We start from the raw sequence: 27,980 nt of genomic DNA on the forward strand, positions 1-27,980 counted from the left end.
TTTGCTATCCATATAGCTGTTTGAATTGGTAGCATTCATTGCAGTAACCGCCACACTTGTTGTTTCCGTAGTGATCACATCCTGGTGCCCTACACCGTAGCTGAGGAGTGTCTTCTCCAGATGACTTGCTGTTGCTGCCTCTGTATTTGCACTGAGCACAAAGCTCTTCATTTCTCCCAGTTACTGGATTCCTGCAGACATCTCTAGCACATTTCTTCATGTGGCAACCAGAGCGATTTAGGCCAGATCTCTGGAAAAAGATATGATTGCAGTTTTAACAATGTGATCTTAAATACTAAAAAAGTACTAAGGCTCAAGGCATTCTAGCAACCTTCAAGAATTATGGAATTGCCAATCTGGTGTGATATAATACAATGGCTTTTCCCTCTAGCCACTTGCTCATGCTCAAAAAGACTTCCTTCTATGCCCAAATACGGATTCCTGTTCCAGCACCTCTAATGCAGAATCTGTATCACTGTTCTGATGTCCCTATATCTGGTAATATATAATGCTGAAAGAATAGGTGTTGGCATATCGGAGTGAGGCTTGCCACTAAATGAAGGTAGCTTCAAAGCAATAGGTCGCTTATCACAGTCAAGGCAAAGAAACAGGTTCTCTTACGAACACACTCCCCATTCTGCTCATGCTCTCCTTTGCCACATTGCTCTATTACTCTGTTGAATCCCATGGAAATACCCAGTACTTCTGGTGTTGGGGTAGAGGTATCACAAAGAGCTTAAAAAACCCAGTTTCTAAGCTGGGACACTGTTACATGGGATATTGAAGAAGGTGATTAACCCTGAGCTCTAAAAAGGTGAACCGAGTACGGAGGGAGCACAGGGAAGGTAATTATCAGTGGGTGGTAGAGAGCTATCAAGGGAACCTAACATATTGCCCATTTTTAGAGGCACTTTAGAGTGAAACATTGGGCAAACAGCAAAGTACAGTACAAGTAATGTACATATATTTATTGTTTTACCCATTATAAATGTAATGCAGGCAATTTTGTGATTTACGCACAGTATCCACACTGCACAGCCAGAGAGGTGACACATGTAGATCCTGATTAGACATTTCATCTTCCTGGTTCAGCAATGCAGTTTGTCAATTCTAGCCTTTCTATTGAACAGGAATTCAGCATTATTACCTCTATCCAATGAGCAGAGCAGTCTTCGCTATTAGTAAAGACATGGTAACCACAAAAACGAATAACTGAGCTGGCCTATGTGAGCATTAGACTGTTTTGTTGCAAGTGCACTAATATGGCTACACTCATCTTTGGCTGGGTTCACACCTGGGCGTATTTTTTCTGCTCGTTTTTCAGCTCGTTTTCTAGCACGTTTTTCCGTTCAGTGAAACGCGCGTTTCACTGGCGGTATGATTTTTTTTCTTTTTTCCTTATTTTCTTATTTACATTTTTTTTTTCACTTTCAAACTTCCCGCCGGCTCCGCCCCCCTCGCAAGGGACAGAACCCTGAAGTCGGCAGCCGCCGAGAACACAGCGGGGATTGCGGACAAGGTAAGACCTGTATTCTCAAGTGTGGCTCTGGGTTACCGCTTTGTTAACCCCAATCCACACTCGGGAATACCAATGGAATCGCGTGCCAAAACGCGCCAAAGAAGCTCCTGCACTTCTTTGGGCGTTTTTCAGCGCGTTCCTACGGGCTGAAATACGCCCAGGTGGGAACCATGCCCATAGGCAATTATTGTTTTTCACATGTTGAGCGTTTAGGAACGCGCTGTAAAACGCCCAGGTGTGAACCCAGCCTTAAACTCAAGTGTAACTCAAGATAGGCTTCAGAGCTATAAGGAACATTTTACTCACCTCATTTTGTCTCTGCAGTTGTTGCTCTGGATTTCTAGCTTCGTGATATCTCTGATTCTGAGCTTCAATGAAACATTTTTGACAGAATCCTTCAAACAGCGTACTCCCTAATGTGCTGCATTCTTGCCCTAGGCAGCGACTCATGTCTTTAAATGCAGCCACACTGACATTGCTTTGCGATGATTTGTGACCCCTTCTAGAGTCAACACCTGTAAAAGAGGCACAAAAATTGTAATCCCAACTTAACTTGACATAATGACATTGTTGATAGAATTATACAGTCAAGACAACTTACACAAATGAGTTCAAAATGCAATAATTACGTCTACATTATCTTAGCATGACTGACACTCCAAAACATACACAATATATGCGTTTAAACTACAGCTGCTTGTAAAGTTGAAATATTGGCTATTATCTGTAATTTAACAATAAATGTGTCAGATCTGTTGAAATGATTTTACTTATTTAATTATAGCCTTTTCTATCGGAAAGTGCAGCAGAGTTAGTGCAGAGTTTCTAATACACTAAAATGGATTCCCAATACAGTAATACCTTGGTTTAAGAGCATAATTCGTTCCGGGAGCATGCTTGTAATCCAAAGCGCTTGTATAGCAAAGCGAACTTCCCCATAGGAAATAATGGAAATTCAGATGATTCGTTCCACAACCCAAAAATATTCATATAAAAATGATTACAATACTGTACTGTAGTATAATACTGTATAAAATATAAAGAAAAATAAACCAATTACCGGTACCTTTGTGGCTGGTGTGAGGGGGACGAGAGAGAGGGGGGGGGTTATTTTATAGGAAGACTTTCACTATCACTAACGGAATCACTTCTATCTCTTGAATCAATGGAATCTTTTTCATTTCGTGAAACCTTAACAAGGAATCTATCCAATGTGACATTGTGTTGTCGTTAAACAGACTCATCGCTCCCACTGCTACAGCCTTATTCGGGTGGAGCTTTTCTACAAAATTTTGCTCTTATTGCAAGACATCGCTTGTATATCAAGGCAAAATTTTTCAGAAATGTTTGCTTGTCTTGCAAAACGCTCTCAAACCAAGTTACTTGTAAACCGAGGTATTACTGTAACTATTTAGTAATGTACACTGGGCTCTATGAATTTTACTATTCTTTTATAGTAAATCCAATGCAATATACATAATGCTACAAATAATCAGGTTAACTACTTCCTGATTTGGTATTACTGCTTCCTGTGTTAGTCCTCTCCTCTCCTGAAAATGTAATCATAGATTCATTTTAAATGTACATTTAGCGGTTTTCCAGGAGTCCTGCTTTAACCTGAGTTCGTGTAATTCTATGCTGGGTAACAAGGTTCCTATTGTGCATGGGACTTGACTAACCACATACCGGTAGGTGAACAACTAAGGTTCACAGATTGCTAGATTACTGGGAGTTTTAAACAGTGGGATGCCTTTTACAGAAGCCCAGGGCACATTTTCCTTATCCCCTGTATGCATCCAGTGTCTAATTTTTAGTTCTAACTGGAGTGAATCTTTATGACTGTTTGGTCAAGAATTACAAGAATAATAAGGCAGGATCATAAGGAAAGATGAAAAGTTCCTTAAAGTGACATTAAACCCTCAGATTTTTTAACGTAAACCAATACTGTAATGTGTGCCTTACTGTAGAATCTGTATCTGTTCTCATGCTGGGCAGAACTTCTGTTTTGCAGCAGACTGCCTTGTCTCTGGAATGGATACATGGTGTCTGTGTGCAGGTTCACAACCTGAGCCAGCACTACAGGAAGAGGCACCCAGCTGCAAAGGGAAGTTCTCCCCCAGCATGAGAAGAGATAAGGATTTAAAAGGAAGAGCAGCAAAGAGAAGGGAAACAACCATGGATTACAGTAAGGCACACATTACAGTATTGGTTTATGTTAAAAAAATCTTAGGGTTTAATGTCACTTTAAAATAGGCCAGCAACCTCGGAGCAGGACAGGAAGAGCTTAAACGATCTCCGAAAGTGCTTTAATAAGGCACTGGTGGGAAGAGATGGGACAAACAGCTAGAATAGACACCAGAGACAATACAGAACAGACTTGGCTTAAACAGATTGCTTTACATAATGGATTCAGAATCAGAATGGAGACTGAAGATCAAGCCTAACCATAAACATGCCTCTATCTTTTTCAGAGACTTTGGCAATTTTTCAGAAAATAGAAAATGGAGGGCTTTAAAGTGGTGGTGTTTATGTGGTATGAATAATTAACATTTCTAATAGCAGGGCTCTGGATCTTTTAAAGAAAATGACTACACTTAAGGTGCCCATACACTGTGCGATTATCGCAAATACCGCGATAGTACGATAATCGCAAAGTGTATGGCAGGCGTGCAACCGTTTTTACTGTACGGTCGCACGTCTTTTGTCTAAGGAGCATGTCCGAAAACCAGCCGAAAATCTTGCGATTTTCGGCTGGTTTGTGGCATGCTCGGGAGACAAATGCTGAATGGGGCGGTGTGCGCACACGCACACTGCCCGTTCAGCATTGCGGTCATCGGAAGTACGATCTGCCTGTCCAAGATGGGCAGATCGTACGTTATTTTTAATTACTTTACAACCATCGCAAGACTAAGGTCTTGCGATGGTTGTAAAGTGTATGGCCACCTTTACACTAGACCAGGGGTGGGCTCTTGCCCTCCAGCTGTGGAGAAACTACAAATCCTAGCATGCATCTGCCTCGGAGAGTCATGCCTGCAGCTGTCAGAGTCTTGCAATGCCTAATGGGGTTTTTAGTTGCACCACAGCTGGAGGGCCAGAGTTTGCCTACCCTGCACTAGAGAGCCAGAGTTTGCCTACCCTGCACTAGAGAGCCAGAGTTTGCCTACCCTGCACTAGACTCTTCGGTGCTGGCCACAGATTCAAAAGTGTATCTACTTATTCACATGATTCCTACTGCAAGGTAGGATAAGCTAACATGAACTCTGATTTTTCTCTTCAACAGAGATTACATGGATAAGTACCCAAGACTGAGGACATGTGGTCAACAAAAAGGCAACTGGGAGCAGCATTTTCTCCTTTTTGCAATGAAGTAAGCATTTCCATTACTCTTTCTCCATCCCTCCAAGAATATTTACATAGCTTTTATCGTCTCTCTATAGGTTACTGTAAAGACTACAAGACGGATAGTAGTGTTTATATTCAAAAACCATATAATCAATTACCACTACCAACTTGTTCTGTTTTAAACTGTAGGAAAGCAGAGCACATAAGTCAGCCATATATTCCCCTGAGGTTCAATATAAAGCAACGTAAAGTGGGATTGTGGTCAGGCTATAGACATTAAAATAAAAAACATTTATATTCAATAGGCATTTTAACAAGCAGAAAACAAGCTTTAAAACAAGCCCTCACTGGCCTTTAGATGTAGGCACTGCAGAGCAACTCATCCTCAAAAGGTCACATCATAGTACTGAAGTCCTTGCCTAAACTAACTTAACTCCCCCTGTTCCACCTTGCAGCCTTCTATCCTTTTGTAATGTAAATTTAACACAGGAGCTACAGGAAGGGAAGCAAACGGAGCTGAGCTGCCTGAGAGAATGAGCTGAAGGACTTCAGTACACCTGCTGTGAATTTTGAGGAAGAATTTCTCCACAGTGCCCACAGCTACAAAGGTCAGTAAGGACTTGGTTTTAATTATATTTTGTAGCATACCACAGAAGCAGCAATACATTAGTGCAGTTAGTATGACCGTGTACACATAAAAAGTCTAGTAATGACCTACCACTATTCTCCTGATATTCAATAAAACATAGTGTGCAAAATCCTTCATTTTGTAGTGTCCCAAAAAACTTGCAGCCAGACTTCTTGCACTTTTGGTTAGATGTTCTTTCTTCTGCATTAAACGCAGCACCAGACCCAAGGGCTGAATCCTGGCTCCTCCTGCTGGTTGGTTCAAAACCTGTCAGGTTCACAAAGCTTCCTGACCCATTTATAGGATCTGAGATAGACCTCTGATGCAGCAAGGGTGGAGAACTTGAATTGCGCAATCGTTCTGTGCTCCTTTTGAAGCAAGAGCTGCAAATACCATTAAAAGTTCTTGTGGTGTCTTCGAAACAAATAGTGCACCTAATGATATCAGAGTCCCTTGAACTGTCCGTATTGCTACCAGACTGAATTTGCCTGGTATTATGGCAGCGTTCACACAGTCCATTGAGCTCCACATTCAATGTGAAGGGGCAGTCAGGTGTTTTACATTTCATTGCATTTGTTTCACTAAAGAGAAAAAGGCTTGGGGCTGTAGCCAGAGCAACAGAACCAGACACAGACTCCTCTGGTATTTGACAAGATGGCTCCATATATTCAGTTCTGCGGGGGACGGTTTCACCCTTGTGCACTTGAGCATTAGTCCTGTCACTGATCTTTTGTTTCCTTTCAAAGCACTCATGGCAGAAAGGTTGGGTGTTCACAGACATGTAGAAAGGACAGTTTAATGTTTCACATTTTACTTCCACAAGAGAGAGCTGAGGTAGGCAAAGTTCATATCTACTTTTACTACAATTGCCCCTGCCAGTTTGCTCTGAAAACTCTTGCCACCTTTTGTATTCATGTTGCACTAGCTGGCAATAATCTTCTACTAAGTTGATTTCTTTTGGCAAATTATTCTCATCCAGCCTGTAAAAAAAAAAATTTAAATAAAGTTAGAGCTTATTTTGTTTGTTTCACTTAGTAATAAAAGCTTTTTTAATTGCATGCAATGTTTGACTATCTGATCAGAATAAATTTAATGATCGGAGAGTCATGCCTGCAGCTGTCAGAGTCTTGCAATGCCTAATGGGGTTTTTAGTTGCACCACAGCTGGAGGGCCAGAGTTTGCCTACCCTGCACTAGAGAGCCAGAGTTTGCCTACCCTGCACTAGAGAGCCAGAGTTTGCCTACCCTGCACTAGACTCTTCGGTGCTGGCCACAGATTCAAAAGTGTATCTACTTATTCACATGATTCCTACTGCAAGGTAGGATAAGCTAACATGAACTCTGATTTTTCTCTTCAACAGAGATTACATGGATAAGTACCCAAGACTGAGGACATGTGGTCAACAAAAAGGCAACTGGGAGCAGCATTTTCTCCTTTTTGCAATGAAGTAAGCATTTCCATTACTCTTTCTCCATCCCTCCAAGAATATTTACATAGCTTTTATCGTCTCTCTATAGGTTACTGTAAAGACTACAAGACGGATAGTAGTGTTTATATTCAAAAACCATATAATCAATTACCACTACCAACTTGTTCTGTTTTAAACTGTAGGAAAGCAGAGCACATAAGTCAGCCATATATTCCCCTGAGGTTCAATATAAAGCAACGTAAAGTGGGATTGTGGTCAGGCTATAGACATTAAAATAAAAAACATTTATATTCAATAGGCATTTTAACAAGCAGAAAACAAGCTTTAAAACAAGCCCTCACTGGCCTTTAGATGTAGGCACTGCAGAGCAACTCATCCTCAAAAGGTCACATCATAGTACTGAAGTCCTTGCCTAAACTAACTTAACTCCCCCTGTTCCACCTTGCAGCCTTCTATCCTTTTGTAATGTAAATTTAACACAGGAGCTACAGGAAGGGAAGCAAACGGAGCTGAGCTGCCTGAGAGAATGAGCTGAAGGACTTCAGTACACCTGCTGTGAATTTTGAGGAAGAATTTCTCCACAGTGCCCACAGCTACAAAGGTCAGTAAGGACTTGGTTTTAATTATATTTTGTAGCATACCACAGAAGCAGCAATACATTAGTGCAGTTAGTATGACCGTGTACACATAAAAAGTCTAGTAATGACCTACCACTATTCTCCTGATATTCAATAAAACATAGTGTGCAAAATCCTTCATTTTGTAGTGTCCCAAAAAACTTGCAGCCAGACTTCTTGCACTTTTGGTTAGATGTTCTTTCTTCTGCATTAAACGCAGCACCAGACCCAAGGGCTGAATCCTGGCTCCTCCTGCTGGTTGGTTCAAAACCTGTCAGGTTCACAAAGCTTCCTGACCCATTTATAGGATCTGAGATAGACCTCTGATGCAGCAAGGGTGGAGAACTTGAATTGCGCAATCGTTCTGTGCTCCTTTTGAAGCAAGAGCTGCAAATACCATTAAAAGTTCTTGTGGTGTCTTCGAAACAAATAGTGCACCTAATGATATCAGAGTCCCTTGAACTGTCCGTATTGCTACCAGACTGAATTTGCCTGGTATTATGGCAGCGTTCACACAGTCCATTGAGCTCCACATTCAATGTGAAGGGGCAGTCAGGTGTTTTACATTTCATTGCATTTGTTTCACTAAAGAGAAAAAGGCTTGGGGCTGTAGCCAGAGCAACAGAACCAGACACAGACTCCTCTGGTATTTGACAAGATGGCTCCATATATTCAGTTCTGCGGGGGACGGTTTCACCCTTGTGCACTTGAGCATTAGTCCTGTCACTGATCTTTTGTTTCCTTTCAAAGCACTCATGGCAGAAAGGTTGGGTGTTCACAGACATGTAGAAAGGACAGTTTAATGTTTCACATTTTACTTCCACAAGAGAGAGCTGAGGTAGGCAAAGTTCATATCTACTTTTACTACAATTGCCCCTGCCAGTTTGCTCTGAAAACTCTTGCCACCTTTTGTATTCATGTTGCACTAGCTGGCAATAATCTTCTACTAAGTTGATTTCTTTTGGCAAATTATTCTCATCCAGCCTGTAAAAAAAAAAATTTAAATAAAGTTAGAGCTTATTTTGTTTGTTTCACTTAGTAATAAAAGCTTTTTTAATTGCATGCAATGTTTGACTATCTGATCAGAATAAATTTAAAAGAAAAGGTCTGTACTGCAATTGCTGAAGGAATAAACCCCCCCCAAAAAAATGTTTATATATATATATATATATACATATACACATACATACATACATACAGCAGGACTGCCATGATAAAAACATTGATATCTGTCTGTAGATGTCAAGGGATATGTAGGCTGTTAATTACCCTCACCTCTGTGACCTATATCTACAGAGCAGAATCATCAAAGTGAAGGTCCTGAAGTTTTTTTTAACTGTTGTATCTTGTTTTTCAAATTCACGGGATTTATCAAAACTGGAGCAGACATAATCTGGAGCAGCTGTGCATGACAAACAATCAGCTTCTATCTTTTATTTTAAATTGAAGAGAGAAGCTAATTGGTTGCCATGCACAGCTGCTCCAGATTTCGTCTGCTCTAGTTTTTATAAAAAACCCCCATAGTATTCAGAGAATGTAAGAAGCCCAGTGAAATCAAACGGAAGATGGTTTAATCCATTGGTGACCTCAGTACAGGAGTGAACCTAACCAGAACTGGAATGAAAATCTCACTGGCAATGGTTACCTCATATTGTAATATTTATGTGAGGTATTTGTAATAGAGTAATATATTTTTATAGAGGTAACTTTCCTAGCAAACTAGAAGAAGAAGCCCATTAGAAGGTGAACTCACCTGGCAGTATTTATTAGATGAGAAGTGCCATGCTCCCAGGACTGAACAGGTATCTGAAGTACATGTAAATACTCTTTCAGAAGCTTGTCTTTGGACTTTTCTTCATGATCAGTCAAGAAGTGTACTTTCATATCTTCATATCTACCACTCTCATTAAATATAAGTGGGACAGCGCGAATCTCTGCTTGAAAAAAAAAAATGTATTGTGGTCATTTTCTTCAATGTGGTCAATTAACCTAAAATGTTAATGGACGTGCTGATTTTGGTCTCCTTGGGTTGTCGTTACCCTAATTTGTCTACAATAGGCATATGTAGTGATAGCAACCCCCCCCCCTACCTAAACTATACATGGATGCAAATTCTGAATGAACATAAAAGGAAAACCCAGTAACATAATGACTGTAAATGCATGGGTATGTAGCCATTCTGGTTGTCCCCTGCACATCCTGGATGTGCAGGGGACACAGCATAGTTACCGTACATGCTTGGGCACTGAACATCTAGATCACAAATGTACAGGTTTTCACTACATTTGTTAAAGACTATACCATAAGGGACACAAAATGCAGACAAGATGACAAGACTAGCTTTCTTGGTGCAAAACAGCTGTACATACCTGGACCAGTGTCCATCATAGTGACAAGAGGTGCAAAGTGTTGACTTTCATAGCCAAGAACTATAGGGTATTTATAGCATTCCTGTGCAGGCCAATGGAGAGGTAGGTAAATTCCACTAACGTTAAGAGGAGAGAAGCTGGAGCCAGACTGCAAGCTGCGAATTACATTGTCTGTAAAGAAAAAGTAAACACATTGGTGGACATTTATCATACAAATTAGCTGCTTCTAATTGGCAAAGTATATGAACAATGTTTCTGTGTATTTGTGACCTCTGCATCTGAAATCCTAGGTAGAAAATTGAGACAGATTTGCACAGGTCTGCAACAGATTTAGCAATGAAGAGGAGACAGAATTTCACAACAAACAGACGCACAATTAGGAAGTGGTCAGGGGAATGTTTTATTCCATCACCGTACTAATTAAGAGCAACAGAGGAAGGACCTTCTGAATGAACCTGAACTCTTAAGTAAAATGCGTCTCTCTCATTGTTTAGAACTGCTTTGCATGTGCAGCAGAATTACCAAATGTCCCCTTAAATATTTTTTATCATTCATAATTAGGTTTGCCAAATTATCATAATAACACCACTTGTGTGAAAAGAAACATGCATTTAAACCTAAAGACGATTCAAATTGACAAAAGGAAGGAAGAATAGGTTTTCCATTTTCAATATATTCACCTGAAAGAACAATGATTGGTCTTCGGAGGATATTAACTAGGACAAATATATGTATTTCTTCAAGGCAGTTATACAGCAGTCCATCTTGACTCAATGAGGGTTCCGTTGATGCCATCCTGACAATATATTCCCATTCTTCATCCCAATTCTGAGGATAAAATAAAAGTAATTTTACAAAAAAAAAATGGAATAACTGCCTGTTTTATGTCACAGTAGGTGTGACATAAATAATATCCACAATCTGTATAAAGATCATTTCCAGCATCTAACAAAGTTCCAGATGCAATGATCCTACATTGCAATGCAGTTTGTTTTCCATATCTTACCCGAGTATCGTATCGAAGCGCTGTTTGTATGAACTCTGTGGATTTAACGCATTCAAGCTGCCAGCGAAATTTAAAGTTTCTAGTATCTGATGTCCTTAGAACTTCTTGTAAGGTTTTCCTTAGCAGTAAATCTGTGTCCTGCATCCCCCACATGTACATAGATGTGGCATGCATTAAGCAGTTTCCATCACCTAGATAAAAAGAACACAAGATTTATACAGCAGACTGCTAACATGACTCCTGAAAATATAGATTCATGGTGTAAAATGACTGCACTAAAAACCTATTTTTTCTGATGTTAGGAGGGGAGATATACAAGCTACTTCACAAGTAGACTGAGCATACCATAGCCTAATAGTGAGAATGGGTATCCCATTAAGTCCTGCACATTCCTAAATCAGAATTTATTTTTCTCCCCCATACTTAGAAAATCAAACCCTCAATCCCTGTGTTCCCTGTAAACTGATGACATATTTGATTGAAGCCTATTTCAGCCACTACATGTTCTCTCTACAGAGTTGTTGCACACCATTGCTCTAGGCTTGCTTATGACAGAGTCATCAGTGGACCATGCCTGTGCAATATGTGTTGGCATGGCTGCTTGTAGTCTTCATTAGGGGTGCAGGTGACAGGTTGACAACACAGGAGAACAATTGGAAGACCGTTGACCCTCCACAACATGAAGTGCCTGAACAAGAACTTTCATGGCAGGATCACCAGGTAATCGTTCAATGAAAGCTGACGATTGAAAATGTACCGTAGTAAAAATGCATAGGAAATGCATCTCAAATGCTCACATACACTAAATCTAAGTATTTCATTAAAAAACATGGTTACAAATAGGTTTCTATAGATTACAACACTTTACATATTGCTCTCTGCTGTACTTAAAAAAGACTGTCTACAGCCATCTCAAGATAGCACCTTTTGAGAGTAGGCTGTGATAGAAGCAGGCAAGTCCAGACATATAATCCCACATAGTATCTTGGGTCAGTGAAGCTGAACCTACTCAATGAGTTATTGCCTTGAAGCTAGTAAGTGGTCTGTGAGTTGGAGAATGGCCCTTTCCTCAAAGCCATCTCACACATGTGTTTTGCATCATGACAAACTCATACAGTCATGAGGACAACTCATACATGGTCAAAGTTTACAGACTTTTCCACAAAAACCTGTATATTCAACCCTTGGATCATTTATCTATGGTTGCAGCAACTTATGACACATACACTCAGATCATGGGTTATACCACTTAACTAAGCATCCCCGCATTGCATAATATTGGATTAGGTTTACAGTACAACATTGAAAATCAATTGTTTGTTTTTTTAAATCATACAGAGATATGATACATATCTAATATTACAGCTACAGTACATATCTCAAAACAGAACAAATTCTGAAATATATTTCTGCAGATTATGTCCACTTAATTTGCAAGCCAGTGCACACTTTCCCAATGGCATACTGCACCTTATGTCATATGCTACAGCATACATTTTATAATATAGAGAAAAATGAAAATTCCCTTTCTGGCCTTCCTGGGTGGGGATAACATGGAGTACTCTCCATATTCCTCTGCTTCCACTTAAAAAAATTAGTCTCTGTACATTTACATTTGGAAAAAAAGTCTGCTGAAATTTAGCTTTCTTTGTCACGTCTCCTCCCCCAGCCAGTACCTGAACAATGATGAGTGACACGGATGTGGTCACCCCACCCCCGTGCTCCCACCCCCGTGCTCTACCATCCTGTAAGCATATTCACATTATTAAACTGACAGCACTGCGTAAACCAATGGAGCACTGGATGGCTCAGAGTGGTTGTCACCCTCTCCTAGTGTGAGTTTTGCTGTGCAGGGGATTACAGAAAGCTAACATACAAAAAAGTCAAGGATTTATACTAATTTTATGTAATAATACATTTATTGATTTTAATGAATACATAACTGGAAAAACAAGTGTTTAAAACAAAACTACTAATATCCTAACACGTAGCCACCCTCCAGAAGGAAGGACAGTGTCAGCACAAATTCAGAGATGATTTGAGGATCTACAGCTGAATGATACACAAGATTCATTTTGTGTATCATTCAGCCCTGGAACGCACTGAAAGTCCATAACAAAAAAAACCCCAATTTGTTTTCTTTTTTAAAACAAAAACGGCCCGGAACGCATCAAAAACGCGGCACAAACCACTGCACTGCATGTGCAGAAAGTCATGCAGATCTGGTCTGCATTTGGGGTGAATAAGCCCTTAATGTATTTTTAAGATGTAACTCCTGAGTTTAGTGTTGCTTTAAAAAAACCTCACAACTACCTAGAGTTTTCTAACAGAACCTATTGATTTTTTTTAAATCTGATCATTTGATGATTACAAAGTATACTGGAGTTTTCACTCAGAACCGACTGGAAATTCTAATTGTAACAAATGTATTATCCACCAGATAACTCAAAAATGTCTTGCTCTATCCAAACCAAATCCATAAAAAGTGAGGTGCTTGTGGGACAGCATTACAAAAAAATGGCCAGAATATCATAAATAAAAAGTTTCAAATGAACTTAAAAAGGCTGTAACATGCGTGGCCAGCTTAATTCTATTTTCAGCAATGCTGCAGCTGCTACGTTATTGAGTGAAGGATGACAAAAGAACAGTCTGTAAAGCTGACAGGTAAATTTCCCTTCCATTGTAAAATGTGGAACAAAGATCAGATTTGTTTTGCCTGTGCCAATCAAAGAATTATCAGCATAAAATTCCCTGTCACTCGGAATTTCCCAGAGTTCAGCTAAATGACTTGCAATTGGCTGAGGTCTATTGTATTTTTTTGTTTTCTTTTCTTTCAACATAGCAGCAGACAGGACTTTCCAAGAGGGCGGGACAAGCCTGGCTGGAATGCATATTCATTAGGCAAGTGAAATCTGTGCAAGCGATTGAAGTGGGAATTTTTTTTTTCTTCTCTCTTGTAGGTTTCAATTTTTATATGACCCGTGTTCTTCCTTATTTCATGTCATTCTGATATTTTAAGTCACACGGGTTTATTAGCACTCAGAAGATAACCTTTCTGTAAGGTATTCCGTAAATGTGACTTTAAAAAAAAACAAACAAAAAACAACTTCATAAAACAATTTTATGAATGTCAAAGTTCAAAGAGAAATGATATGTTTTTGCCCATATCAATTAATGTGTTTTTACTTTAGCAACAGTCAATGAGATTCAGCTGAAGGAAACTAATCGTGGTTTAGCATACAATTTATCTTTTACACTGTAACTTTCCTGGCTTTCTAAAAGATTAACCTGATATATAAATCACAAATAAACCTCATTTAAATATTCTGGAATCTATACAAAGCAGTAAAATTCTATGGCACAGTTTTATGGTTAGAAATAGCTCACATCGACCAGGGCACACGTTCTACAGATCACACACAAGAACAATCAGCTTTCAAACGCAAAAACAATCTAATGGATTAAGGCAACCGAGGAGCAACAAGTTATACATGGCATGGATGTTCCTAACGTGTCTATTATTTTCTACATTTGAGAGCTGGCTGAAAGTCAGTAAAATTGCTCAAATGTGTATAGCCAAAATTCAAAGAACAGAAACATAGAAATGTGAGTACATAAAACACGGAGGACTACAAACATTATATAACATGGCAGTATGCATCTAAAGTCATGGCCAGCACGGGGGACCTGCCAGTCTAAAATTGTTTAAAAAATATCAGTAGAAAAGCTAAAATTCTTTAGAATCTGCCAAAATATAGAATATGATAAAGTGAATATCTGCTCGGGGGACTGTCTCATTCAGAAGTACAAAGTAAAACAAATATGAGTGAAATAGTAGTAGCATACACAACTGAAATCACATCTATCTATCGATCTATTATTATTATACAGGATTTATATAGCGCCAAGAGTTTGCGCAGCGCTTTACAATATAAGGAAGACATTACAGTCACAATACAATTCAAGACAAGATAGTAAGGAGGGCCCTGCCCGTGAGGGCTTACAATCTAAAGTGTGTATCTATCTATCTATCTATCTACTCACACACACACACACACACACACACACACTCTGCTTACCATTTGTTCTCAAAGGGACAAGTTTCTTCACTTCTTTACAGGCGTTTAACCTTTTTTGACTTTCCAGAGCAACTTGCATGGATCTGTCAAACAGACTCTTCTGCAGGATCTCCCGAAATTTGGTGCAAAAGTGACAAATCATGAACAGTTCAATAGTGAATCGGTGCATTGTTCTGAAATGATGTATGATTCCGTTGCTGGGCTTCACTATATCCTGTTTGGTCCTTTCTCGGATCTTCACAGCCTTAAGCATGTTGCTCATGTGCAAGTCCTGTGGAAGGACCTGTGTGTTTGCCATGTTTCTGTGGAAAAGTGCAGGAAAGCCAGTTAGCTGTCATATGTATACTGAGCACACACCTGAAGGTTGTAAACTTGACATTTTACATGTACACAGTTCAAAATTTCCCTGCAATTACAAAACTGCTACAACAAGTTTCCGAGATTTCACAAATAAAAAAAAGAGACTTAGTCATACAGCTCTGATGTAATTTATGTATTGTAGATAAGACATCTAAAATGACATATACATTTCCCATTACACCAATCAATTTGTTACGCATGATTGATTTACATGTAGTACAAAACTTAGAGCTTTTTTTAAAGTTAACATTAAGAGGCTGATGCATTAAAGTGACACTAAACTCAGGAGTTAAATCTTAAAAATTAATAAAGTACCTTAACTATTAACAAAATTGGAACTTATATGTGTATCATGCTGTAGATCCTCAAATCATCTCTGAATTGGTGCTGACACTGTCCTTCCTTCGGAGGATGACTACTTTTGTTCCCCATGGTCCCTGTGTGTGTTGTAAGGTAGACACTGCACCAATTTTAAAACACATAAGTAAACTAAACGTGAGATTGTAGTCCATCATGAAAGTGACCTTACATGGACCATACAGGGTCTCTGGTTTATTTTCCAACCTATAGAATATATATTATATAAATATATAAACTTATTTCTGTAAACTTTTTAAAATGTAGTTTGTCATTTTTATGATTAATATATACCAGTCCATTCTTTGGTGTAGTTTCGGTCAACATGGTATTCCAACCGTGGACGTTCAAAAATCATTGAGGGGAATTTATCAAAACTAGTGCAACAACATCTAAGTCAGCTGTGCATGACAACCAATCAGCTTCCCTCTTTCATGTTCAAAGCTTAACTGAGCAAACCAAAGAGATACATGGATTGGTTACTATGGAAAACCACATCAGATTCTGTCTGCTCCAGTTTTGATAAATTCTCTCCATTACATTTTATCCAGTGATCAAACAGATGACACAGCAAGCCAACAAATCTAAATATGAAAATAAAGGTGTCGCCTGACTATCTGTGCTGTGTATCATGAATGTATAAATCCCAAGATTGGCTGAAGCAAAAATCAAATCTTTGGCTTGTGAAACAGTTCACATACATATGTTTGAACTGTGTATGCCGCTCTTTGCCTAGAGCCCACTTTAACTTTCACTAAACTCTTAAATGCCATCTTAACTCTTTGCCAGTCAATGATCTCCATGTGTTTCTAAGTTGCACATTGTTTACAAACGGGACACAAAACAGGAAATTTATTATGCAATCGCTTGGCACTTGGTTGCGGTATGGTAGTTCCATGTAAAACCCCCCTTGGGATTAAAGAAAAAACAGGAATTCAGGAAATGGCAGTATCGCCATCTGAACGCCTGGAAGCTGCTACTCTACCACCCTTTGAGAAGCAATCCACTGTGGACCTCTTTTAAGAGACGGTAAAGCCCACCACCTGTGTGAATCAAACTGCACAGTAAATCTGTCTCAAACTGGAATTCTCTTTCTCTTTTGTGCTACAAATGATGATAATTCTACCTCGATGTTTTAGTTTTAATCTGAGTGTTGTCCAATGAGTCATTATGAAATCTTTTGGAAACAATTATACAGTACATTGCAGTAGTTTTGCATACTTGTCACATGACTGTCTTAAGCTGAAAGTCACCCCTTGTGACATTATACGGTTATCCATTAGTTGTGATAAGAAGCTTTTACCACAACTCACATAGAATGTATTGTATGTTATTTCTCATAAAGCAAAACAGTAAAACACGTGCTAATTTTATTTTAATAAAGCAAGACGCATTGGGCTTTCCGACACACCCTGGTAAAAACAAACTTTTTCTAACCTTATCCAAATGAATGAAGCCAGACAAATCCTGGGGAAAGTTTCTAAGCCTGCACACACTTGTTAACATCTGATATGTATATATACTCCAGAATTGCAGAAATGATCACATACACATTATTAAATGATCATGTAATAAAAAGGCAGAATGTAAAATCTTCAAATACATCATAATTACCCATCCAGCATCCCCTCCTTTTTAAGATCTGATATGTATCTTTTGAATTTTCCAGTTTTAGTGTGGTCCTCTTTTTACACTTTTATAACATATCTTACATTGGGGCAAATCCCAGCAGCCGGGTAGTCAATGCTCCTTAAAAATTAGGTTTTCTCTAGTAGTTTCCAATGAAGCGGCATGCTAAAAAGAAACCCTGCTGGCTCCTGAATTAGACAGACTGACTCCTGAATTCCATATTCATTTGGCCACCCTATGTTACCTTATGATTGAGATAGCCCTGTATTTCATAAGGTCTTGTCCAGTAACGTCAAATGGAGGCACACATTACAGAAGCTGGAAAAGCATCTCCCCAGATGCCAGACCCATAAAAATGGACAAAGCTGACTGGCCACGTGAGGCATTTAGCAAATCAATTGCTTAGTGCTGATTTATGTTTCAGGAAAAGCAGTATCTAGGCCAAGCTTAACACCATGGGCCCCTTTACTCCTACTGCCATTGGAACGGTTGAAAACAAAACAGCTAAACTTTAAATGTCATGTGTATAGAATGTCAAGGGGTTTTCCACCTTCCAAAAGCCCCTTATTGCCTAGCATGAAAAGGTAATACATATATGAACAGAATTACCAATAGAACATCCAATAAATCATAGTAGAGATATCTATATTCTCAAGGAGGCCCCACACAACCCTGGTTTGGCTCACAGGTGAATATCAGATGTATACACCTTCTATAGAGGGCGATAATAATTGCTTCCAAACATGTCTTTTTGTTAGTGTTCACAGAGGTTTGCCAGCTTGTTGCCTTGATCCTTTACTCTTCATATAGAAAAGAGAAGGAAGTGGTTAACCACGTGTACACTGTAACTATACATCTCCTGAAATGTGCAGATGCTTATGGCTTGCCCAAGCCCACTCAGATATCTCACCACCATTGCATAAGGTTAAATATCTGCCTGTTCTAAAAATATATGTTTGGTCATTCTTACTGAGAGTCTTCAGGGCCCCATAAGACGGAATATTATATTTTAGAGGGAAAAAAATCTCAATATATTATCCACAGCGAGCAAACTAGGTTTCTTTTTCTAATGGCACTAGAGAGATCCCAGCTGAGATCTGGTTGGTATGGACAATACCTTCTCTTCCCTTTGCTCCAGCTTTTAGAATGAGCCCCTTTGCCTGTTGTGGTTTGGTAACATAAAACATTTTGCAAATATGGAACAATAGACTGAACTAGGTGTGACCTAAAAAACAACATTGCCAGCATGTGTCCTTATTTACCCCATCTATATTACATTTACTTTTATATAACTTCATAAAAATAGATCCTATACTTGTCCTAAAGACATGAGTTGTAGAATACATCACTCAGAAATGTTTGTAAGCTAAGCTCCATGTACATGTATAAATATAGCACACTATATCTTTCTTTATGGAATGGTACAGTTGCCTAAAATGGTATTAAACTCTCAAACTTTTTTTCAATAATGAATCCCGATTAAACAAATATACATTGCCCAGCAAACTATTTCTGCGTACTAATCACATCCAGCACCTGTCCTTCCCGGCAGCTGCTTGGTACTGCCCCGCACGCAGCGTGGAGTTGTATGTGCAGGCCGATTCGTGTGTGAATGGGGCCTAAGGGTCACGGGAGGACATAAACCAGCATCCTCCCGTGACCCAAAGCTCAGTATATCGACATTACTGTTGAGATCCACCCAGCTGCGTGAGTGACAGCTGGCTGTGCCTATCTAGAGGCCAGTGAGCGCTGGAGGATCGGAGCGGGGAGGGGTGCATTACTGCAAACGAGCCGTGAGTGACAATCACGGCTCTCTGCAGAGAGATGATCGAGAGGTGAGCGAACGCCGGTATGTGTTCGCTCACTTCCCGATCTATTGAGCCGACGTGTGACAGTTTCATTGTCACAGGTCGGCTAGAACTATGAGGTTGAGTGAAAATCACTCGCCTCATAATTCTCCTTTAAGCTAAAGATCTTCTAAAGGTGAAACTGATAGTGTATTACACTATCACAGTGAAGTTAGCAACAAATAAAAGTCAGATCGTAGGTCAGATCACTGCTTTTGTTTGGCACAGACTGGGGTCCAGTATTAATGTACATTATATACAAGATCACAAATTTTACACAAGCAGTTGCATCTTTCCGGTAAAGGCAAATATTAGCACCCCCTCCCTAGTTCTGTACAACTTGTGTTAAAAGTATTTCACTTTATTCAGCATTAAAAGACCGATACAGACAAAACTTTCTGCTGCTCTTCAAATCAAAACTGGTTTATTCAGCAACATGAAGGAACAGCAACAGTAGCTGTTTTTATGCTGAGTAATAGAGAGTAACCTGCTGATGGTTAAAGGAACAACAACACAATGACCCTCCCAGGTTGTTATTTGGCTTCCTGTTTTGAAGAATGTGATGCTGTTTGCAAGAGTTATATTAGCATTAGCTCTTATCTAATACTAATAAGACTGTGTTTCATGTGCTGTACAATGGAATAATAACAGCTAAAAGGATACTGTCACCAAATGAAAGAATAATATAAGCTTTTATAGTTGACACATTACCATCATCGTATTCCAACTGCTGCCTTAAAGTGTGTATAAAGCCGAGAACAAATGTAATACTTGTCCAGAGATTTGAGGGTTGCATTAGTTTCATTTCTCATGCTTTTCTCCTGTGAATAATACCCTTCCTGTTCTAGGATGGCTACACTCACTAGGTCCATGCATCTCTGGAGGGTGCCATGGGTGCCACCAGATGTGTGGCGCTCCTTATAGGAGAACTATGAGGTGAGTGCTTTTCACTCACCTCATAGTTCTAGCCGACCTGTGACAATGAGACTGTCACAGGTCGGCTTAGTAGATCGGGAGGCGAGCGAACACATACTGGCGTTCGCTCACTTCTCGATCCTGTCACGACTCTCTGCTGTAACAAGGGAGGGGCTGGATTTCACCCTCCCCGCTCCGAAACGGGCGGGGGAGGGGGCGGGTACAGCTGTCTCTGCCTCTAGATAGACAGAGCCAGCTGTCAGTCACAGTGCTTCTAGTTCAATTCACAGGAAGTAACAATGGCACCTAGAAACAGCATCAGGACAAAACCCCCCACAGTCTTTTAGTGAAAATGCAGATTTCATATCAGCATGCAGAGCCTAATTGAAGTGAAGGTCCACTTTAAGTAACAATTTTAAAGGCACATACATGTGTAACATCAGTTCTGCTTCCAAAGACTAAAAATAGAATATATCGCCGCTTACAAGCCCTCAGAGATGGTGGCTGCATTTGTTTTTTCCAGTTTCTTTTCCTTTTTTCACCTGGTGATCCTGCCAGTAACTTCCTGTTTGGTGACATAGTTCACTTTCTGTGCTGTATTTATGGATCAGCAGTACTAATACCCTACAACAGGAAGTATGTTAAGCAGTGGCGTCACAAGCAGTGGCGTCACCCGGGTGACACCAAAATGACTTAGTCATTTTGGTGTCACCCCCTCTGAAAAGTCGGGCGCTCGGTCATGGACCGAACGCCCGACAGTATCAGGAGAGAGGAGGGGACCGGCGGCATAACTTATCCCGATGGGTGACTGTCCCCTCCTCTCTCTGCCGGCGTCCATCACCAAGATGGCCGCTAGCAGGCATCAGAAAACTGAAGCGCGTGCGGGATGACGTCATCGCGCATGGTGACGTCTCGGCGGGGCGACACTCGTTTACCGCTCCGGGTGTCACCCAGCCTCGGGACGCCCCTGATGTTAAGACAACACTTCTACTTTTCCTCATCTTCATAACATAAGGGGGAGTTGTTTTGTAGTCCACCGAGAGAGCTAGAAACAGTGCTAATAATAGTGCAGCAGAGGCAGAGAGTGCACAGGATGTTCTCAGCTCACAAGATTTCTATCAAGATCAATAGGTCTTGTGCAGAACAGTAGAAGACCAATCACATCACCATACAAAAATAGAAGTGACCCCCTAGATGCACAGCAGGCACCCTCACATGGCAACATTTTAACTTTAGAGTCTCTCGCTGTGCCTCCACAGCTCCCCAAACAGCATATCCTAATAAGGACTTCTTGAGAATTCAGTACATGCATATTGCTAGGCATGTCCCACTTCCCCATGTGCTCAGTGATGATGATAGCTTGCTCGGACTTTGAGCACTGCACTCCAGGATAGGGGAGGAAAGGTGCACCTTTGCCCTATAGTCAGAAATGTTGAATTTGCGAGGGGCTAACGTGGTACAATAGGGCAACTGGTGGAACGCGAAGGCCTGGTTCACACCTAGGCGGCACTGTTTTTGCGTGTTTGTACGCGTGTTACATTTTGTATGTGCGTTTGAACACGTGTACATGAGAAAGCACGTTTCGATTGGCAGCTCATAAAACATTGCGGGCAATGGAGGAACGTGAGTATAAACGCGCAAAAACGCTCATGAAAATGTGCAACATGCTTCTGTCGTGCGTTTTTGGGCATTTCCAATGAAATCTATGGGGCTTTTAACTGCCCAAAGAAGCTCCTGTACCTTTTCGGGCGTTTGACCTTTTTCTGCTCATGTGTGAACCAGGGCCTTTCAAAATCGAGGGATTTCTTGTGTTGGGCATTTAACTGCTCAAAAACTCGTAGGTGTGAACCAGGCCTAAAAGGTAAGATTTAGCATCAAAGCATGAATGCTAAGCACCTGCAGGTTTATATTGCTTCATATGTGTATCGGACAGATTGAGTAAAGGTATGCACTGCCATCTTATGGTGCCCACACCAAGGTGGCAGTGCTGTACATCTTGTGTATTGTGCTGCCATCTTTCAGCAGCGTGTTATCTGCTTCTTCAGCAGTTAAATGAGTGCAGCATAGGAATCTGGCCCCTGGACTTAAAAGCAACCAATTAAAAGTGTATGTGGAGCAGACCCATTTCTTGTTCTCAGTCCTCATCTGCACTCATGTGGCTTTCTACACTTTACAATGCAGACTTCAAACAGACTAAACATAAACAAAACAATTCTTACACTGGCCTAGGCCTGTGATGCCAGCCGAGAACAGCAAAGTCAGAGGTAAGAGCTTACATTTGTTACTGCTCTCCTCCAAAGTTACTTAACATCCTTGGCTTTTAAAAGAGCTAACATATTTTGAAACTGAGCTATATTTAAAAACTTAATTTAAATATATTTGTCAATAGACACCAAGAATAGAATTCCACTTTGGGTGAACCAAACTTCTTTGCAAACCCATGTTACCTTGTAAATGTAGCCGTGGCATCATCACTGTACTGCACAAAGCCTGTGCAGAGAGCAGAGCTGTGGGGAGGACCCAGCAGGCCTCTCCCACTAGTGATTGCTTGTAGAAACTTTACAGGATGGGGGCGGATACAAGACCAGTCACCCTGTACATGGATAGAGGACAGCAATGACTGGTCTTTATTATGGCAACTTGTCTTTATAGCAAAGGCAAAGATTCACACTGGATTACTGCACAGATCTGGAAGAGGTACACAAAGCAACCCAAGATCCAAGTAAGAATAAACATAGTTCTTGTATTTAGACAATATTTGTTTACCCTGGAGTTCATCCTTTCAAGTGCACGTCAGGGTAACTACAAACATTTTGGTTATACAGCACATATGTCTCTACATTCTGCTGTACCTGTATGCCATATCTATGCTTTCTTTCATTTCTCAGCTTCACACCCACCCACAAGCTACTTCCCTGCTCGCCTCTACAAGCTAGTAGATGAACAGTTGCTAAAGTCTGCTCTGTCCCTCGTGATCTTGTACTGGACAGGAAGTTCAGGGAAGCCGAGCTGAGAGAATTGGAGCTGTTCAGAAACATGAAGACTATGTGTTTGGAGCGAAAATGTAAAGAAATACTTTGCTGGGTTTATCAGTGTGATCTGGAATCCTTATTGAAAAGAAGTTTGAGAGTTTAATACTACTTTAAGGGTGAGCGGTGAGATGGCTTTACTACATTGAATTTAATAGAGCATTGTCACCCAGTGCTATCCCTACCAAACTACAGGACTGCATCCTCCAATAACGTTCAGGCGCTGCTATACCCCACCCACAGCTGCAGCCTGAGTCAGTGTTTTATCGAAAGCTCCAACTACCTCACTTCCGGTGCGCGCATAGCGTTTTCAGAATACTCGTCGAGTTTGCCACCTGCTGAATATTGTGAAAATGCAGCTGTACAGAGCTCCGTCAGTCTTTGTGTTTTGCAATCTAACACCGTTTGGTCGAAATCTCCAACTTGCAAGTACCCGGCAGTGAGGTAGTGGAGATTTCGACGAGTTGGAGCTTTCGACGAGTTGGAGCTTTCGATAGAACATTGGCAAAAGAGAGAGAGGAAGCAGTCATGTGACTCTTCCGAAAATGCACAGAAAAAGGGACAACCTGCCTGACTTTAAAGATTTTAGCAGGTACCAGAGATAGTCTTATTGCCCTAGCTGAAGACGCACCTTCTAAAGCAATAAAACAAAAGTAGTGTAAAAAAAATTTCCTAGCAAATTTCATATACGTAGCCCAATGAGTAGAACTGAGAGTGTTCATTGTACTTTTGCTGCAGGCTAAATCTATCACTTAGCATAATAAACTTTGCTGAAACATTCCCCTCATACTTATTACACACTGTATAACAAAAGCATATCAGCTGTGATGAAAATGCAAATCCCATCATGTCTCTGGGAGTCATGTCTGTGGGCTGTCCGAGTCTTGCAATGCCTCATGGGACTTGTAGTGCCACATCAGCTGGAGAGTCAAGATTGCCTACCATTGCTATATATGCACTGCCATGGTGACCAGGCTAACTCATCTCATTCAGTCTTCTTCTTTTTACCTCCCTGGGTTCCTTTAAATCTAAAACATACCACAATCAATCAATTCAGAGTGACAGGTACCTTTCTATAATCGTCCTTATTAAACCAGATCTCTTGGCAGTTCCCCTCTTCGCTGTCTACTCACACTTCCTGCTTGTGATGCTGGAGGTCATGTGACATCACTTCTTCCAATCAGTATTCTCGCTCTGTGCCTCTGGTTATCTAACCCCTCCCAGGCTTCCATCGTCTTACTTTGTAGTCAAGTGTGCTTGTGTTTTGTAATGCATCAAAGTTTGGAGTTTAAGGGATATCCTCTGTCAGCTAACATGAGGTAAGCTTTCAGGATTCAATAGATCCCTTCGTATATTGTGATCTAACAGTGTTTCTCAACCTTTTTCTCAGTGATGGCACCTTTTGCAAGTACCGGTATGCAGAATCTCAAGGGACCCGTCTAAAACATTAAAACTGTAAAAAATGTAAAAAACTGTGTGCCGCCTTCCCTTCAAAATCAATACCAAACCCTCATCTTAGGCCTCGCTCACACCATGGCAGTTTGGCTGCGCGGATCCTCTGACATGAAAGATCCGAACCGCCTCCCGCTCGAATTGCTCCCTGTCCCTTTTTTTGCAACGCTGATCAGCGCAGTTTCCATACTGCTTTCAATGGAACCACGCTGTTTAGCGTGGGGCCTAAGACAGTGGAGTCCCCCCAATTTCACTTCAGATGTCAACTTTCCCACAATGGCTCCCTTTTCACATTAGAAGCCCCTCTTCACATCAGAGTCCCACCATTCACATCAGAAGCCCCCTTTAGGTCAGAGTCCCCCCTTTCACATCAGAAGCTCCCCTTTAGGTCAGTGTCCCCTTTAACATAAGAGTCCCTTCTTTCACATTAGAACCCTCCTTTTGCATCAGAAATGCCCCCTTTTCACATCAGAATCCCTCCTTCAAATCAGAGTCTCTCTCCCCCTCAGAAAGCTTTTCTTCACTCTTGCAGTGGGGCTACCCTCGCACTGCAAGGGTTAAGTGCTTGTTTTTGTCTAGGTTAAAAAATAAAGTTATATTCACCCGATCCTCTGAGCCAAATTGCTCTTGGACCGGTCCCTTCTGCCTCTCTTCGTTGCAGCGGTCTAATGTCCCACAGTCATCATGTGCAGTCTATGCACTGTGTAGTAGAGGTGATGATGCCGAGAGACATACCATCGCTGCAGCGGAGGAGAAGAGAAGCGGAAGGGACGGGTCTAAGAGCAAGCAGGCTCCAAGGATCGGGTGAGTAAAACTTTTTATAACCTAGACACAAACGATCACTTAACCCTTGCAGTATGGTAGCTCCACTGCAAGGGTTGATATTTTTTTGCCCCTGGAGGTCTTCTTTACCACAAGCCTAGGGGTCTATGTTAGTGAGCTTTTATTCACTTGTCCTCCCTTTTTATATAGCTATTTGCCAAAATACTCTTTTTGTTTACTGTTTTCAGTTTCCTATTGATTCTGTTGGGTTCCTCTGGGAAATAATCTTCTGAAACTGTAACATTTAACAAAATCCCCCGGTATTTCTTGATTATAATAATCACCACTTGGTGATTTTTATTTGATCACCCCCCGTTTTCTTACTACTGTAATTAGATTCTGTCTTCAATATTCCTCCTTTTATAAGCCGCCTCCAACTTTTTTTGTATTATATTTCTTTTCCCTAAACGTCAACATTGATGGCTCTGCTTTTTGGGTATGGGATTTATTTATAGCACATTTATGTCTGTGTCGCATATCCTGACATTGTGACTTGAGAAGCCCAGAAACAGGAGCTCTATATGTCATAGGAATGTTTATATACAGTACAGTATACCATGATTTCAGCACTGATTGTATGATTACAGAATTCTGGAAATTCACATACTAAATATAGCGCATATGACATGAGTCAATCAAATGCCACACATTGTTAAAGAATGAAAAGCACTCTGCCGAAGAAAGCAGAATCCAACAAGACACAAGGGACGCAGCAGCCAACTCCTACTGAGCATGCTCACATCAATGCTTACCAAACTGCTGAAGGTGTCAAATGAAATACATAGGAAACACATGGGGGCAATTCAATAAAGATCTGGGGTATATTTATGGCGGTGTCTATGTGGTTGAAAGCCTTGCACCAAATTCTTGAAATCCTTGTGACATTTTCATTGTTAGTCCCGACGTTTGCCACACATTCAAGTAGTTCTTACTTGCAACACTTTTACTGCATGGTGCTATTGTTGTGACAAAATTATAAAGAAATACTGCCATATCGGTGATAAGGAAAGTGGTGGTGACACGTTGGGAGTAAATTGTTTTTGTGTCACACATGTAATTAATGTGTCACATGTTTGATACGATTCTGCAACAACATTTGTAGTTCCTCTGGAACTGATATTTAATACATTTCATTGATAAATATACTAGGTGTTCTCTGAATGATCACTGTACTGAGTGAGTGATCCCCTGTGTTTTTAGAGCATAGGGGAAGCAGCTCATCTCAGCACCATACAGGACGAGGAAGATCACTGTAAAGCACTGTAGTGGAACTGACATTTAATCCATTTCCATTACTCTTCCAACTTCTCCCGAAAGCTGCTCTGCCTGTAAAACTTCACAGCTTCCCAAAAGAGATGCTCATGACAGATTCATATACACCTTGCTGACATGTATATGAATCTGTCTGATATTCCGCCATTTTTTGCACGATGAGAAGACAGATTTCTAAAAAGTATCTATGACAATCTTCATGAATTCCAGGCATACTACATCAGTGATCTTGTAACCCGTCATGCACTGCAATGAAAAGGAATGTCTTAGCACGCCATTCACACCCAGGCGTTTTGTCACGCCACAAAAGTATAACTCAAGAAATCCCATTCATTTCAAAAGCCCCTGTTCACACCTGAGCGTTTTTTCGCGAGCTGTAAAACGCCTGTCGCTGGAAAAAGTACATGAGCTTCTTTAGGGCAGTTTACAGCACATTTGGCCCCGTAGACTTCAATGGAAATGCCTGGGAACATGCAACACAAGCATTTGCACATTTCTATGCATGATTTTGCACGTTTTGATGTGCGTTTGTCCATTGACCTCAATGTTTTTTCAATCCGCCAGCTAAAACGCGCGTAACAATGTGCAAAAACCGCACTGGACGAATTTGCGAGCAAAAACGCTGACGCCTAGGTGTGAATGCAGGCCAAGGGCTCATGCACGTGGGCACCTGGAGCTATATAACCTAAACTTCTGGCATATTCCCCTGCCCAAGTGCTGCACACAGCTGCCCATAAAAACCGATAGCTTTTGTGGAAATATGCGCACAACCCTGGACACAGAGGATCTGCCTCTGGGGTTGTACATCCGTACACATGCGCGTGTTTGCACAGGTACCAAAATATAGCTGGGTGCAGTTCTTAATTTCTATGGGTGGCTGTATGTAGCACCAGTGGTTCCCGGACTTCCCGCGCAGGGAAATACGCTGGAATCATACGTTGTACGACTCCAGACATCCATGTGCATGAGTCCTGATTGTTAGTTCCCACTGCAGCCCTCAAAACCAATGACAGTCATGCATTCCCTGCAGTCTTACCTTGTCAGTTGTAAGAGGTTTTCTTTTACCATTAAATCCTGGTTTCTATATGTATGATGTCCTAAGCAGTGCCTGCATTACTTCTAGGTTGTGCTAGCAGTTGTGTGCCGGAGACGTTGAACCTAGCAATAGGTTGAAATGAATAGCTTTAGCAGTGTTGATACTTCCCCCTCCCATCTGGGATTTCCCTGGGACTTTCCAGACCACAAAACTCCATATGACCAGCAGAGGGCGTGATTTATGTGAAAGCACATTTATTTTTTCCTTATCTT

General features: G+C 40.8%; 1 protein-coding gene across 1 annotated transcript; it reads right to left on the reverse strand.

Moving 5' to 3' along the window:
• TNFAIP3 (TNF alpha induced protein 3) lies at window positions 1-27,791 on the reverse strand. Its single transcript, XM_018566353.1, has 9 exons — window positions 27,709-27,791; window positions 14,990-15,291; window positions 10,911-11,101; window positions 10,585-10,732; window positions 9,905-10,075; window positions 9,289-9,469; window positions 7,630-8,519; window positions 1,826-2,034; window positions 1-250 (listed from the first exon to the last, which is right to left on the reverse strand). The coding sequence occupies exons 1-9, from the start codon at window positions 27,738-27,740 to the stop codon at window positions 5-7; spliced, it is 2,370 nt and encodes a 789-aa protein (XP_018421855.1). The 5' UTR covers window positions 27,741-27,791; the 3' UTR covers window positions 1-4.
• Between the last annotated feature and the right edge of the window lie 189 nt (window positions 27,792-27,980).

Source organism: Nanorana parkeri, unplaced genomic scaffold, assembly GCF_000935625.1.
Source record: "Nanorana parkeri isolate BGI_ZX_2015 unplaced genomic scaffold, ASM93562v1 scaffold940, whole genome shotgun sequence".
NCBI lineage: Eukaryota > Metazoa > Chordata > Amphibia > Anura > Dicroglossidae > Nanorana > Nanorana parkeri.

Bases quoted from the DNA above. Each gene is read 5' to 3' on its own strand.
- TNFAIP3 (XM_018566353.1), bottom strand. From the start codon at position 27,740: ATGGTAAAAGAAAACCTCTTACAACTGACAAG. The intron at 10,076-10,584 runs GTGAATATATTG...TTTTCTTTACAG, and splicing joins ACCAATCATTGTTCTTTCAG to ACAATGTAATTCGCAGCTTG. The intron at 8,520-9,288 runs GTGAGTTCACCT...TTTTTTTTACAG, and splicing joins CATCTAATAAATACTGCCAG to GCTGGATGAGAATAATTTGC.